The sequence below is a fragment of the Montipora capricornis genome, chromosome 4 (genome assembly GCF_036669925.1).
Source record: "Montipora capricornis isolate CH-2021 chromosome 4, ASM3666992v2, whole genome shotgun sequence".
In the NCBI taxonomy this organism is placed as follows: Eukaryota; Metazoa; Cnidaria; class Anthozoa; order Scleractinia; family Acroporidae; genus Montipora; species Montipora capricornis.
The window spans coordinates 51,986,930-52,001,929 of NC_090886.1; the positions used below are offsets into that span (position 1 = coordinate 51,986,930).

Genomic DNA, 15,000 nt, shown 5'->3' on the forward strand with positions numbered 1-15,000 from the left:
TGAACATCTCTTCAACGTTGCCTCTCAACGATGGCGTGAAAATCCCCATTCTTGGTTTGGGCGTATACCAAGCGAAATCAGGAGAAGAAACTCGAAATGCCGTTGCATGGGCCTTGGAAAATGGCTACAGGCAAATTGATACAGCGGCAAGATACTTGAATGAAGAAAGCGTTGGCGATGCGATAAGAGAAAGTAACGTTCCTAGAGAAGAAATGTTTGTCGTTACAAAGCTTTATGATGATGATCATGGTTTTGATCAGACTTTGCGAGCAGTCAACGATAGTTTAGGAAAATTGGGATTGGAATACGTGGACTTGTACCTGATGCATTCACCTGTACCTGATAAAGTTGTACCTTCGTGGAATGCAATGGTCAAACTGCAAGAGCAAGGGCTGATCAGGTTTGTAGAGAATTGTTTACCGTTGTGGAGCAATTCGAGAATATCTGGCCATTATTGCGTAGCGGCAATCCTTTGAAGAATGAGGCATATAACAATATATATTGATATAATTCCAAGAATATTTCCAATTCAAACAAAGAAGGTTCAATTTAATATTTAGTGGAAATACCACATGACCTCAAAAGTTAAATATATTTAAGAATGTATCATTGTTTAGAAGTATTGATATTACATTTTATATGTGATATTGTGAGCAAAATACATTTGAATGGCTATGAATATCATGGATTTGAAGTGAATTTGTAAACCCATATCAAGAAAACCGCTAATGCAAGAAGACAGTGGCATCTAATGCACATTCTGTTTATGAATTCAGGTTATTCTTGGTGTAAAGACCTTAGAAACTTTTCCTTTGTCTCATTAGCTTGTATTGGGGCTAAGTTGTTGCCTTCCCTTTCCTTTGTGTTACACATCATGAGTTTCACAGGCTTTTACACTAAGGATGAGCCATTAATCGAATTAAAGAAATTTCATAAAAGGGAATATGCTTATCAAGAATTACACCATTATATAGATATTGTTGAAATATTGAGATCTTCCTTGTTCCTAAAATTTTATATCTTTGTCACGCAATTGCAAAGTGAATATACTTTATTTTTATCTTTCACAAGTGGATAATTATATTGATGCCAACATGGTTACGGGCATGTCAGCCAATAATATTTGTGCTTCCTGTTCACCACACAAAGTTGTGTGGCCATTGGCATCATTAATTAAATTTAGTTTAAAAATCAGTAAAGAAATGGATTTGAGATACAAAGACAGTGAAGCTACTGGCGAGGTGACCACTTTTTCCTGTGCTTTTAAAATGAATAAAAAACTGAGATGTCTCAGTTTTGGATTTTTATTATAGATCTATGGTTATTACATGACCATGCAGGGGTACAGATTTTATCTTCTCGTGCTGATATCTCTCTCACTTGCCAGATGCGCGGACTCCATTGAGATACCATGAACACTCATAGATAAAATTTGTGTCCCTGCTTGGTAACGTAATATCCTCTTTGTACCCGAAGGATAATTAACATTATTATTCCATGAGCGCGCATCAGATATGAGATGGTAAATAGCCAACGAGGCACGTAGCGCCCAGTTGGCTTTAACCAGTCTTATATCCAACAAGCAAGAATGGAATAATAGTTGTTTAATTTATTAAATTCCTTAAACTCCAAAAGTTTGGAAGTATGAAAAAAAGCGAGAAAATCCGCGCGAAATCGAAAAAAAAACTTAAGATAAAGATACAATGTTGTGTAATACCTGGTGGTCAGACAGACACAGGCTCATCACAAAAACATTTCTTACCTTTTCACGTACTTTGATCCAATTTTCCACAAAAACGTTTTTCTTGCTCTATTCAGAGAGGAAATTCGGTTTCCGGTGGAAAAAAATTAGCTTAGCAACGCTTAGCACAATCATTTGACACATAAGGTCAAACTAAGGTATATGAGCTGATAACCTAGATTGAGTGAACCAATCAGAGCACAAGAAATTCGTTAACAGGAGTTATTCATATTGAAGCAATGCCAATTTTCAGAAATATGGAAATTCTGTTGCATAACATGACACTATTATTACAAAATGGTACTGTTTGTAAGTGGGTTAATAATTCTTGTGGATTAACCCAAGTTTCTGCTTATTACACTAGCAGTGAAGACGTGCCGTTGTGATGTCAAAATTAACTATTTTCTCTCTTTCAAACAAAAACAAGGATAAGACTGAGTCCTTTCTTGGATAGTTCAAAGAAGGTTTAGTGGTCTTTTTCAGCTTCACCAACGTTCCGGGGGTAGTGCACTGTAAGTGCAATACCCATATTGTCATCAGGATTGTCTGAGTGAGTGTAAAATTGTAGGCCTGCAGTGCGTGAATGAATTATGAAACTGATGTCTATTGTACAGTTATTCTCTTTGCTGCCCACTTGTTGGCTTTTTTTCACTTTGTAAGAGTAATGGTTAACCACAACAATGGAGTTAACATTGGTGGCATTCTTGCCTAGAGCACTTGTGGGCTTTGTAAGTCAACAGCCGCATAGACTAACTGCACTGTTTTGGGGGGTCCATCACTAATTCTCCAAATACAGGAATAAAAGAAGATTTTAAAAAAACCTTTAACAACCAGATACAAAACAGAAATCAAGTTAAAAAAAAGATAAGATATCTTTGTCATGAAGATTTCCCAATGGTCTCCCTTCCAGGTACTAACCCTATCTGATAGGGCTTACTTAAGTATTAAACAACAAATTGTTCATAATTGGAATGCAAAAATGACAACAAAATTGGATAACAATAAACAGTGAAAGAAAATTAATTTTGCAAAAATAATTACTACACAATACCAGCCTACTGCACTACATACATGTATGCAATGCCTGCCAATTTGTTTTTTTCTTACAGGTCAATTGGTGTATCCAATTTTGGTATTCACCATCTTGAAGAGCTTAAAAAGCACTCAAATGTGATACCATCAGTTAATCAGATGGAAGTTCATCCTTTCTTACAAGAAAAAGATGTAGTTAACTACTGCAAGAAAGAAGGCATTGTTGTCCAGGCATACTCACCACTAACAAGAGGAAAGAAATTAGGACATCCAAGCCTGATATCACTTGGCAACAACCATGGAAAAACCACCGCTCAAATTCTACTGAGGTGGTGTGTACAGAATGGCTATGTTTGTATTCCCAAGTCCAGTCATTCATCCCGAATTGAAGAGAACGCCAACATATTTGACTTTAATTTATCTGAAGAAGAGATGAACATTTTAAATGGACTGGAAGAGGGTTTTAGGACATGCAAACCTAAAATACAGGCACCTTGGAATGGCTAGTTATTTAGCCTGGTACGTTGACGACCTTCGATTGATGCCCACAGTCTTTGCAGACATCAAAGTTAAGAGACACTTGACCCTTCCCTACCTGACAGTGAGCTTTATAGATTTTACTGTGTAATGCCAGATGATTTTACTCGTCAAATTGGGGTTGCTTTTGGTGTGAATGGGTTAAGAGCTTTTTATATGGCGGAAGGATACTCTTAAAATTGAGGAGATGAATGTTGATATGCGCTACATCAATCTTTCGAAGTATATGGCTTTTCTTTAATAGTTACGTAGAATACCTCAGATCGTTCATTTATTTATTTATTTTATTATTTATTTATTATTATTTTTTCTTGTTTGTGTAATCCTTGTAAATTTTTAAGTGTCTTTGTTTACTTGTGAGAGACAGTAATAATGTTGCAGTGTAAGTGGCCCGCCTAGAATAGCAATGCTAACTGCGGGCCACCATGGTCTTGTTTGAATAATTATGATTTGTTTGCAAATAAAGTTAGAAGTTAGAAGAAGGAGATCCTGGGTGGAACTACGTTTATGGACAATAAAATGTTCTTTTCTTTTATTTACATTCAGAAATTTCTAAGAGGGAATTTGTATCAAAATTGTGCGGTGGACCTCTTTAGCTTGTACGTTTTGTTTTCCCATTTTAGACCACACAATATTCCCAAGCTAAAGAAGTATCCCTACACTTCTCCGCACACTGTAGAGAGCACTAGGGTGAATTGTTTTGAATATGAAAAACTGCTGGACTCCATGGAGATACCCTGACACCCTGGTTGCTAAAGGCTTTGATTGAGTTGAAGTTTAGCTTGATCATTCATGATCAGTGGTGGCTTGGGGATACTCGGAAAAATCCGAATGCTTCTTTGCAGGGCTTTAACCTATGGCATTATCATCACTAGTTTGGATGTTGAACCACTATTAAAGCTATAGCAGATTTGTAGAAGCAGGGCCACTGAATTAGATTTAGACCATAACAAAAGTAAAGCGTGCACTCTGATTGGTCATTTACCCATTCACTATTGCCCATGGATGAATGGTTATGACAAAAACACCTGTTTACACTGGGATAAAAATGCTTTCCCCACGAACTGCAACAATGACTGACCAGTCTGCTGCTGAAATTTTATTGCAGCTTTATAAAAAAAAGACGAATCACTGGCAAAGCAATTTGCAAGCCTAAGTGAATGCTAGCTTGACGAGTTGATGAGCACGAGGCAGTCAAAGAAGACAGAATGTCATAAACTGTCGCAAGATGTTTTTTCTATGTTAAAGAATTAAATCTTTTACTGGAAATAGTGTATTGAAACATAGAACGTTTCGGCCATAAACCATGGCCTTCATCAGCTTATGCTGGAGGTCACATGACCTGGACACATCACGTGACAAGCGACTAGAAACCTCAATACACTATTTCTAGTAAAAAATTTAATTCTTTAACATTTTACAAAACTGGATGATTAGAAATTAAGTTTACTTATGTTTTTGTTATGTCATAAAACAAATAGTAAATGGTTCAGTGTGTACTATCGAGTTATAGTTGAACTTGGTAGACTTGCTAAGCACTCCAGAAGCTAGAGTCCACTCAGCTATCGCCTTGTGTTACTCTTACACCTTTTTCATGCTCAGCAACCTCCCATGATGTGCCACTATAAGTGACAATAAGAATAATATTATTTAACTACTGTAACAGTACTACCAAACCCCAAGACTAAAATTATCAAAATTATTGTGCACTATGGCAATGAAATTAATTGTAACGTTTTTTTCCCTTGCTTATAATCATTTACACTACAAAAGACCAGCACAAGCAAAATTCCTTGGTTTCTTGTTTAATGGAATTAAGCAAAAGAGAAATTAATCTATATTAATGCCACCAAGGATCCAGATAGTTAATATGGGTGGCTATTAAAAAATGTTATCGTACAAACATAATAAAAAAGGTAAAAAAGAACACTATGACAATGACAATTAATTTTTTGAGAAAAGCATCGAAGTGCTTCAGATGAGCATTTTTCATCTACAGTAGAAACACCAACTTGGACATCTCTCTCATAAAATTATTATTGAGCAGAACTGTAGATATTTTAAAAATGCTTATAGCTGTAGGAGTGAATTACAGTCTTGAAAAATCTACAATTCATTTACATTGCACCTTCACCCACTTTGGAGATCACTGTACATTGTTTTGGACTTTTACTTTAAAAATGGCAAGATCTCTTTATCAAAGAATTCATCTGTAAACTGCAAATGATCTCCCATTGCTGTGAGAAAATGCAGCTTCTTGTCTTCATCCATTTGCTGAAGTCCCAGCTTATCCTGTTCATTGGAAGGAAAACGAATGAAAGAGTTCTGTTACATGGCATGCAAACACGTGAAATCAAACTTTGGAATGAAATGTATCACAATCTTGTTTAGCTTCCTCTTGACCCACATTGCTTGGGAAAATTTTACAGTACATTGGTTCACAAAATCAGCAATTTGAAAACTTATAGGAGTGAACCTATGACCTTTGAAATGCTCATTTATGCTACACTGCACAGCTCTGGGAGACTTGTAAGAACTAAGGCATTAAATAAGAATAATTCTTATTAAAAGTTATTAGGGGAGCAAGGCTGGTGCTGTGCCACCAATGTGGCCAAGGATCGATTCCTGGATTCAATGCCATAATTATGTGAGTTCAACCTCGTCCCCAGGGTCTCTCTTCTTCCCTTCCTTGATGGGTTGAGTTTGTTGGTTCTCCAGTCTGCTCCAAGAGGTTTTTCCTGGATACTCCGGTTTTCCCCTCTCCTCAAAAATCAACATTTCGTTTGATTTGTAGTCTCCCCAATTATTAGTTGGGCACTCATGCACAGTCAAATAACTTTGAGACTTAAAAAATTAATAAAGTGATGATGATGATGATGATGATGATTATTATTATTGGTTCTGATTGTCCCCCTCTACTGCAAGCCAGGTTGGAATTGTCAGATTTTACTTAAGTGCAATACACATTGTGCTCTAAGATAGGAAGAAAAATCGATGACGACGACGACAATGACAAATGTTACAAAAGTCCACAGAGCTACATTTATTCTTTTGGACAACTAAAAAGATGTAAGTGGTCATAACTACATAGCCATGTCTCTTCTCAATACCTAACACTTTTGTACTCACTTTTTGGTACAATGGACTTTCCTGCAAAGTGTACTTCACTTTGGCCTGCCCAGGTTTGTAGAAACCGAACCACTGAACAAAAACAAGAAAACATCACAACCATACATTAACCACATCTTGGACTGCACTTACAATAATATCAATCTTATTAAATATTGTTATGTACAGTATTTTCATTCCTTACTTTCTCAAGAACAGAAAGTGGATATTATTATTATTGTCCTTTATGTCAGCCAAGGGATAGGGTTCTTGGCAATTTAGGGAGTACACTGTAGATGACCAGGAACATAACCTGTGCTGTCATAAGTAGTTAACTACTTAAGGTGGCTTACTACAGTTTATCCGAAGAGAAAATATCAAAATTTTGAAATCTGTGAAATTAAAGCAAAATGATGTCTCTTGTGAAGTGTTGGTCACTGCAATTGATGTAAAATGTAACTTTACCTAACAAATAAATACAAATCATGGGAAAACGCTTAATATAGTGATGGACGTCCTGGCGGAGGGACTGGAAACTAGACATTTCAAAGGCCTTTTTCTCAAAACCTAGCTGTACAACTAGGGTTAAAATTTTGCGAATTAGTAAACAACATGTAGACAAAACCGTCAACATTTTTTCGAAAAGGTCTATCAGACAGTTTTTCAGTTATTAAAATAGACGAAACCTGTCTGGCAGATTTAACTATTTATTTCTCTACATAATTATTTTTTGTCACTTTCGGAAATCCTGAAATTTTGAGGTGGGGTTGTACAGCTGGTTTTCGACAAAAAAGCCTTTGAAGTGTCTAGTTTCCAGTCCCCCTCCAGGAGCTCGGTCGCTATATTTAGCATTTTCCCCTGATTTGCATTCATTTCATTACATCAATCGAAGTAACTAACGCTTCAGAAGAGACATCCTGTTGCTTTAATTTCACAGATTGCAAAATCTTGATCTTTTTCTTCGGAAAACTTTAGTAAGCCACCTTAAAAATTATTAGTGCTTAACTTTAGATAATGTACATTAAAACACTTAAAATGACACAATTAAAAATAGCTATCTTCTCTTGTGTAGTCTGCATTTTCAAATCAGTTTACTGTAAACAAGGTACTGTACATGTAGGTGGCTATGAAATTAAGCGCTAGGCCTTTCATATACATACATGTACACTCTCAAATTCATACTGTTTTGCTATTACTGATCACATTTGCGGTGACAGACAGAAACACAAAGTGGATCAAAATCTGTAAATCACAAAACAGATGTGACTGACCCATTTACCTGGTTTGTGACAGATTGACTGATGGGATGGAAAAACAAAACTGTCAATAATTGACATTTCAATTTCAGTCTACATAGTTATGAAAAAGCTAGTAGCCAGAGTTTAATAAGACCCCCAGCTCAATTTATGGTACACTTTGTATATTGGGTGACCTGGCTCCAACCATAAGACAAAAAGACTTGGTTGATCATCAACAAAAATGAGTGTAACGGTACCTCTGTCTCCTTAGGATCAACCATGGTATCTTTTCCAAACAACACCATGACAAAGTTTTTAAGTTTCATCAGGTTTGTTTTGTATTCAGGGTTCATCTAGGAAAACATAATGCAATTTAGTTATAATGTACAGGGAATATAAAGGTACATGTTGTCAGTGTTTAGAGTTGTGCATTTCCAGATAATTTATTAAAACAGGACATTGCTGGTACAAGGGTGTCATTGCAGCCAGTTTGGAGAAAAAAATCAAAGAAATGGTGCCCATGTGGAAGAGTAAAAGCTTTTGAGAAGCAACCAATATTCTTTTTGTTTCTGAAACCATTACTTCTTCTGGCAATTTGAACAGTCAAAATTAACTCTTCATATGTCAAGAATCAATTTGTCATCCTTTGGAGGATTCAATTCTTTTGGTCAGCATCAAGAATAATGACCTCTGGAGGCTCTAAATACCCACGGTTGAAAATTGTAACCATTAGTAAGAACTATTGTAAGTTTTAAATTTTCTGAGACAATGCAATTGAGTGGGAAGTGCATGAATTGTAGCCTTCGTCACTCAGAAATGGTCAACCAAAAGATGTGTTTTATATAGAGCTGACCAAAGGAATCATTTGGGGCAGTGTGGTTGAGTGTTTAAGGGATGGAACTTGTAATCCCGAATTCTTGCTTTTATTAGGACTCTGCACAATGCACCAGCTGGTGTTGTTTCTGGGTTATTCCTGGTTCAACTTCTCGACTGGGATAGCAGTACAGATCTGCTACAAACCAGTTAGGATCTTTCATTCATACAATACTGAGCACAATACACACTTGAGTCAGTCACTACACCAAGACAATATACACTTCAGGATTCCAACACCAGTAAATAGAAGCAGCTACAGTGTAATACAAATTACAAAGTCTCAAATACATTAATTAAAAGCCATGTGCAACACCAATACATATAAGCATTACAGGGTTAAAACACTAGTGCCTTAGAGCAGCCACTGATTTGAGAAATGAGCAAAGGGCACACCCACAAAAACATGGCTGGACAAGAGTGGTGAGCTATTGTTGATCTCCACCATTCTGAAATGGGCCTGCCCAAATCAAGATGGTATAAATTATATCTTTTAGAGGAAATGTTCAAATTGTGGCTGCAATGGTATTCTTTGACCGTGCCTGTGTTTAAGCTTTACAGTGCTTTTAAGGAGTGAAGCACCCAAGATTACGACAACGGAAAGCGCAAGCATTAACTTTGTATAAATTAAATTTGAATTTACAGCTGTATGTCACAGACACAATCTCTTGCTCACGCATTCAGCCGTCTCTTCTCGCGGATGATACCAGAACCCAAGTGAGTTGCAGAAATTCAGCCAAGGGAAGTGGTAAAAATTAAGCATGTTAAATCATTAGTACTGGCCACATCAGAGAGGAATTCAAGAGTCACGGATCCTGTGCACTAACATCACATTTTCTAGAATTTTTCAGAGGTTTTTACCTTTTTTTCTTGATTTATGTCAGCTAAGAAGACACTTTTTTCTCGGTATAATTTCTCATTCAGTGGGTCATGCCAGTATTCTGCCTGGGCAAGGCTAAGATGTAATTTAAAACAAAATATTACTATCATTATAAAATACAAACAAAAATTTGATAAGATACATTGAAATCACAGTGTAGCAATACTTACTGGTCTTGAAGCCAGCTAAAGAGAGAAATGGAAAGAAAACAATCTACAGTAAGTCAATGAATTATTGTTCAAACTACAGGGTTTATTTCAAAACTATGTGACATTTCAGGCCAAATGTTTACATATATTTTGGTTTAAAATGAGATCCAGGGGTTTCAATAAGTTTTCAAGTACGCGGCGGTACATGCCTGGGCTTGACCAAGTAAGTGGTGGTCACTCTCTGGTCTTTTATAAGGATTTGAGTGAGAATCAAGGCAGAGTAGCTGGCGGTGAGAGGCAAATTTCTGACAACATAGATAGCCTGCAGAGCAGGCGTCTTTTTGGGAGGCGTACACTTGTTCGTAATGGGCCGCCATTTTGAAAGCACACAGCCGGTACCATTTCATATTGTCCTCCTCTCACTGAGTGCAATTTTCTTGACTCGCCTCAGGCTTCTGTTAGTCTTGCTATCCAAGATGTCTGCCGAATTCTTACCAAAACAACAATATGCCTGCTTTGCAGGCTACAACATAGATGGTAGCACTGACTGCTGGTAACCAGCTTGTAATGAAACCCCTGGAGATCTTTTGAAAGTACTGGAAATACAAATTAATGGAAAATGCAATAACAAAGTAAGTTGATACTGGAATGAGCCATGCCATGAATCTCAAGTTTAATCAATAATTATTCTATTACTGTCATGAAGATAATAAGGGTTAAGGTATTAAAAAAACATTTATTTTGACACAATTTGAGGCAACATTCTTGCAAAAAGACAACACAAAAAAAGGGTAAAATTTAAGAATCCAATCCCGCCAATGCGTCGGTCGACACACCACCGACACAGGACCGACACGTCGGCCAACACACTACCGACACGTCGGCCGACACACTACCGACGCGTTGGCCGACACACTACCGACGCATTGGCCGAAACACTACCGACACGTTGGTCTAAATACTTACTCTTTATAATTTTGTTAGTTCTTTCAGTTGGAAGCAAGAACAACTTCATAAGGAACGACGAAAACGTCATTGGCAAATAGCCGCCATTTTTAAAATGAAACACTAGTACCTAGGTCTGCTCGATGTTTTGGCAAGGGTCGGTTACCAGAGCGGGGAGTTAATTTGCAAGTCGACCAACATGCTTATTTTTCGTGCATTTTAAAGGATTGGGAAGCTTAAACTTTTTATTGATCATTGACTTTTTATATGTGGTGCCTCCTAAAGGAGCCGTTTGTTGTTTGTTGGAACAGATTGTTCTTAGCTCACCCAGCCAACCAATCACCGTTGCTGAAAAACAGCGAATCACGTGTGTCGGTGGTGTGTCGACCGACGCGTTGGCCGACGTGTTGGCCGACGCGTTGGTGGGATCGGATTCTTAAATTTTACCTTTTTTGGTAAAATTTAAGAACCCGATCCCACCACAGTCGACCGACGCGTTGGTGGGATTGGATTCTTAAATTTTACCAAAAAAAGCATCAGTGAAATTCAATACCTTTCATAAGCTCCCAAATTCAGCAGCTTCCTGATGTAGTTGCATAAAGTGTAATTCTCACCAGGACAATGTGGAAACCCATACACACCTGAAGAAAATAATACTCCAGATAAAGAATGGGTGTTATTGTTAGTAATAGATTGGGTTTAAAACAACAAGACATGGAAGTACCATAAATCGTATAAAATTAATGATTCCCTTTTGCAATAATAAAATTAAATTGACCTTTTCGGGAAAATTAACACATTGGTAGGTAATAACCAATCAAAGGACACAGAGCAATCAGCATGTAGGTACCTCTCACCAAATGTGTTTGAGAATCATATTGTAGGAAAACACTCACCTTGTTTGCAGTTCAGTAATCATTATTTAAGTCAAAGGGTTAAGGCCCTACTGCGATAAACTGGACTGGAAAAATCAAGAACCCACAACTGTTAAGGCAACCTCGTTCCCAGGTTCCCAGGGTCTCTTTGTCGATAATGGAGACACTGGGAATGAGCTTGCTGATAAAGTAGAGAGAAATGAGCTTACTACTGTAACAGCTGTGGCATAGAATACCATCCAACTAAAAAGCCAATCACAGTGCACCTAATACATGTACATGTATCTAATATAGGTACAATATACTTTAAGGTACTTTATTTAAGTGTCTAGTTGTTCTAGCACTGGAGCACTAATTGGGGACACTGTAAACTGAAATTGATTATTAACACAAAGCAAGTAAAATGTAGGGTTTTTGTTGTGGAGAGGGGAAAACCAGGAGTACCTGGAGAAATACCTCTCAGTGCAAAGTAGAGAACCAATAAACTCAACCCACATATGATGCCGAGTCTGGGAATCAAACCTGGGCCACAATGGTGGGAGGCGAGTGCTCTGACGACTGCCCCATCCCTGCACCCCAAATAATAATATGAAGACTTACCCACCTTTGTGCTGTCCATCAAAACTAATCAGATTGAGCATAGGGGGGGTTGGACATCGCTGGGCAACAGCACGACTGAAGTTTAAAAAACAAGAATAAGACTACAGCTCTGTCACTATCCATCCAATATTCAAATCCAATTTCTGATATAGTTTCCTTGAAAAAAAACCCAAGATGGATTGAAAATGTACTCACAAGAACTGTCCACCTTGTGAAAATCCCAATGCATTGTATCCATTCTTCAATTTGGGATCAAATGCAACTTTATCACAAACTTGTTTTACCTGTCAAAAAAAAAACAATCAAAATGATGAAAAACTTACAACAGGGACACTATAATAGTGAGGTTTTTCATTATGACATGGTGAGGGAGTGGAATTGTACAAAAAGCCTGATCAAAACAGGCAAGCCAAGAGTAGTGCCCTGTATATAAAACAATGTATTTAATAATGTTATAATTAATTATTATTATTTTATTTCTGAACCAAATGTTTAAAAGAATATAAATTTTACCTGATCATTTGCATTCATAAAATACCCATTCTCCATATCCTAAAAAAAGCAAACCCAGAAAATTAGTTGATATTGAAGAGAACTTCCACTCCAACAAAAAGAACCTTTAAACAATAGGAAATAATGCTCACAGTCAAATTTGTTTGATATTATTTCCAATAAGGGGCCTGTATCCAGAATAAATGAATTTTGCAAGGACATCTTTGTTTTCAAATTTCCCAGACGCTGCCATTTTCAATATATAGGACAATGGAAATACATCTCAATTATGTTATTTAAGATGGCAATGCCAAGGAAATTTGAAAGTGGAGGGTTTTCAGTCAATTAAGAGGTTCTGAATTTTTCCCAGTGACACTGCTTGTCGATAAATAAATGATTATTATAGTCCTCAACTACTAAGCTCAGCAAGTTTTGCGCTCAGGTCTGTACTTCATTATGCATGTGCTCCTTCATTTTATCAAAACAATACACATTATTCCAAAATGGCCACCATTTTAGTATTCTTTTGGTGGAATGCAAATTGACCCTTTTGGCCTCATTCAAGGTTAAATGTTCTTTTGAAATTTACATTTGAAAGCAAGCCAAATGGGCCAATTTGCAAGGAAACAAAAGAATACTAAAATGGCATCCAGCCATTTTGGAATAGGGTGTATACCATGACAACGGACAGCCTTTGAGACTGCTGTCCTTCTTCTTGTTCCATGCAGAATGTAGAAAATCAAACGTTTTTATTACAAGCACGTTAAGCTCTTCAAACCTTTTTCTAAACTTATGTGATGCGTTAACACAGACGGCATTTGACTGTTTCACTATAAATAAAATTCTTGCTCAAAAAGTTGTTTGCTTTTGCTTCTCTCCATAGATTTTTTTCCATCGTTTCATTCTCACAATTTTGCGATCACAAGTCATGTGTACAAATGTGTAACATTCACGATAACAAGAGAAATTTTTTCAACCAATCAGAAGTGAAACCAAAACCAATCGTAGCTCGCGTGTGCACATTTTCCCATGCTTTCTGTTGGCTACGTGTAATTACTTTGAGTTTTGATTGGTTTACCGGACTGTCTCCGTCCTATTTGATTGGCCAAAGTAATTATTTGGTTTTGGTTTTACGACACTCATTTGAAAACCGTTCTATGCATAATAATTATTATTACAAGCAAGAATGGCACAGTCGGTTAGTGCGCCTTGGTGCAAGAGGTCCTGAGTTGGATTCCCGGAACTCGCATCCTTGCTTCGACTTCTTCCCTTTCCGTGCAGCTAAGTAGCTTTAAATACCTGTAAAACAGAGCACTGATGGAGAGGGGGGAGTAAAATGAGCACACCGTCTACCTCAGGTTTGTCAGTTGAATTACTGTTACGAGTTATCGATGTTAAATATGGTTACTTTACTTTATTACAGTCGCATATTTCCTCGAATAGGGGTGATAGCCGTCCCTCAGTCAATCGCCTCCCTCGCATAATCGCCCCCTTTGGGCTATTATTCGAGGAAATACATGTACGGTATGATTTATAAAGTTTAAGTCCAAAAGAATAAAAAATTTAAAATTTACCCTACCTCTATGATTGAGTCGCCAATCATTAAGGAACGAACATAAATGCCAGGAATTTTTTGCTCTAACATGCGCTTGATGGAGCCCATACTGAAGGGATTACAACAAGAGTCACCTGGAACAAAATGGGAGCTTCTTTATGTATGTTTAATCACAATGTAAAGAATTTATGAAGTGTTAAATTCACCACTTTTGGGGAAAAACATCAAAGGGAGAAAAAGACTCCTCTAAATTAGATAATTATATGTAACATATGGCCCCATGTCCTGTAAAAAATAGTAAATGCACACTGCAGACCAGGGGTAGAATAGAGTCCAGAAGTAAATGTCAGTGATTAAAAAAATAAAAAAAATTAAAAATAATAATAATAATAATAATAATAATAATTATTATTATTATTATTATTATTATTATTATTATTATTATTATTATTATTATTATTACTATTATTATCAAGGGCAGAGACTTAGTCACATATTGAAGGTCACGCCGCGCACTGTCAGCTTTCTCTTTGCGCACGCAACATCCTCATCTTTAGGTGGCTCTACTGCTTGCTTCATGGCAATCCGTTTCACAAGGGGGCCAGTTGCTTTGATGGACGCTTCATGTTCCTGTCGGGAGTGGTTGACAGGATTTACTAGACCCAGGTCACCCATGTGCACAGGCAGCGCTAGGAAGTCATACTCTGTTTTGGTGACCTGATGCTCCAAAAGGGCTGGAATCAGAACATCAGAGATGGCAAGTTCTAAGGGTTCCAGCAAGTCGGCGATGTCGGGAAGTGTTCTTAAAAAGTATGTCCACCGGGGCTGTAAGCTGAATGTAAAAGCCGCATAGCTTGCCTGGGACTGAGACACCACGAAATCAGGCAACTTTGTAACCTGGCTAACCCAGTCCTCAACTTTTTCACAGACATATTCTTCAAAGTAGAATCTTAGTCCAAGAGCTGCGCCAAGATG

The 15,000-nt window shown here is 37.2% G+C and overlaps 2 protein-coding genes across 4 annotated transcripts in view; one reads left to right on the plus strand and one right to left on the minus strand.

The window, feature by feature from the left end:
• LOC138047345 (9,11-endoperoxide prostaglandin H2 reductase-like) overlaps positions 1–3,849 on the plus strand; it is a 4,343-nt gene extending 494 nt beyond the window's left edge. For all 3 annotated transcript variants that reach the window (XM_068894157.1, XM_068894156.1, XM_068894158.1), the window contains exons 2-3: positions 1–400; positions 2,851–3,849. The exon at positions 1–400 is cut by the window's left edge. In XM_068894157.1, the coding sequence (XP_068750258.1) occupies positions 1–400; positions 2,851–3,280 (830 nt within the window). In that variant the 3' untranslated portion in view covers positions 3,281–3,849. The remainder of the gene's footprint in view (positions 401–2,850) is intronic.
• Positions 3,850–5,099: 1,250 nt separating this feature from the next.
• LOC138047346 (palmitoyl-protein thioesterase 1-like) overlaps positions 5,100–15,000 on the minus strand; it is an 11,395-nt gene continuing 1,494 nt past the window's right edge. The window contains exons 2-11 of the mRNA XM_068894159.1: positions 14,050–14,159; positions 12,492–12,530; positions 12,174–12,262; positions 11,983–12,053; positions 11,057–11,144; positions 9,580–9,594; positions 9,391–9,484; positions 7,914–8,009; positions 6,440–6,511; positions 5,100–5,602 (exon numbers count right to left, since the gene is read on the minus strand). Coding sequence (XP_068750260.1) covers positions 5,480–5,602; positions 6,440–6,511; positions 7,914–8,009; positions 9,391–9,484; positions 9,580–9,594; positions 11,057–11,144; positions 11,983–12,053; positions 12,174–12,262; positions 12,492–12,530; positions 14,050–14,159 — 797 coding nt within the window. The 3' untranslated portion in view covers positions 5,100–5,479. The remainder of the gene's footprint in view (positions 5,603–6,439; positions 6,512–7,913; positions 8,010–9,390; positions 9,485–9,579; positions 9,595–11,056; positions 11,145–11,982; positions 12,054–12,173; positions 12,263–12,491; positions 12,531–14,049; positions 14,160–15,000) is intronic.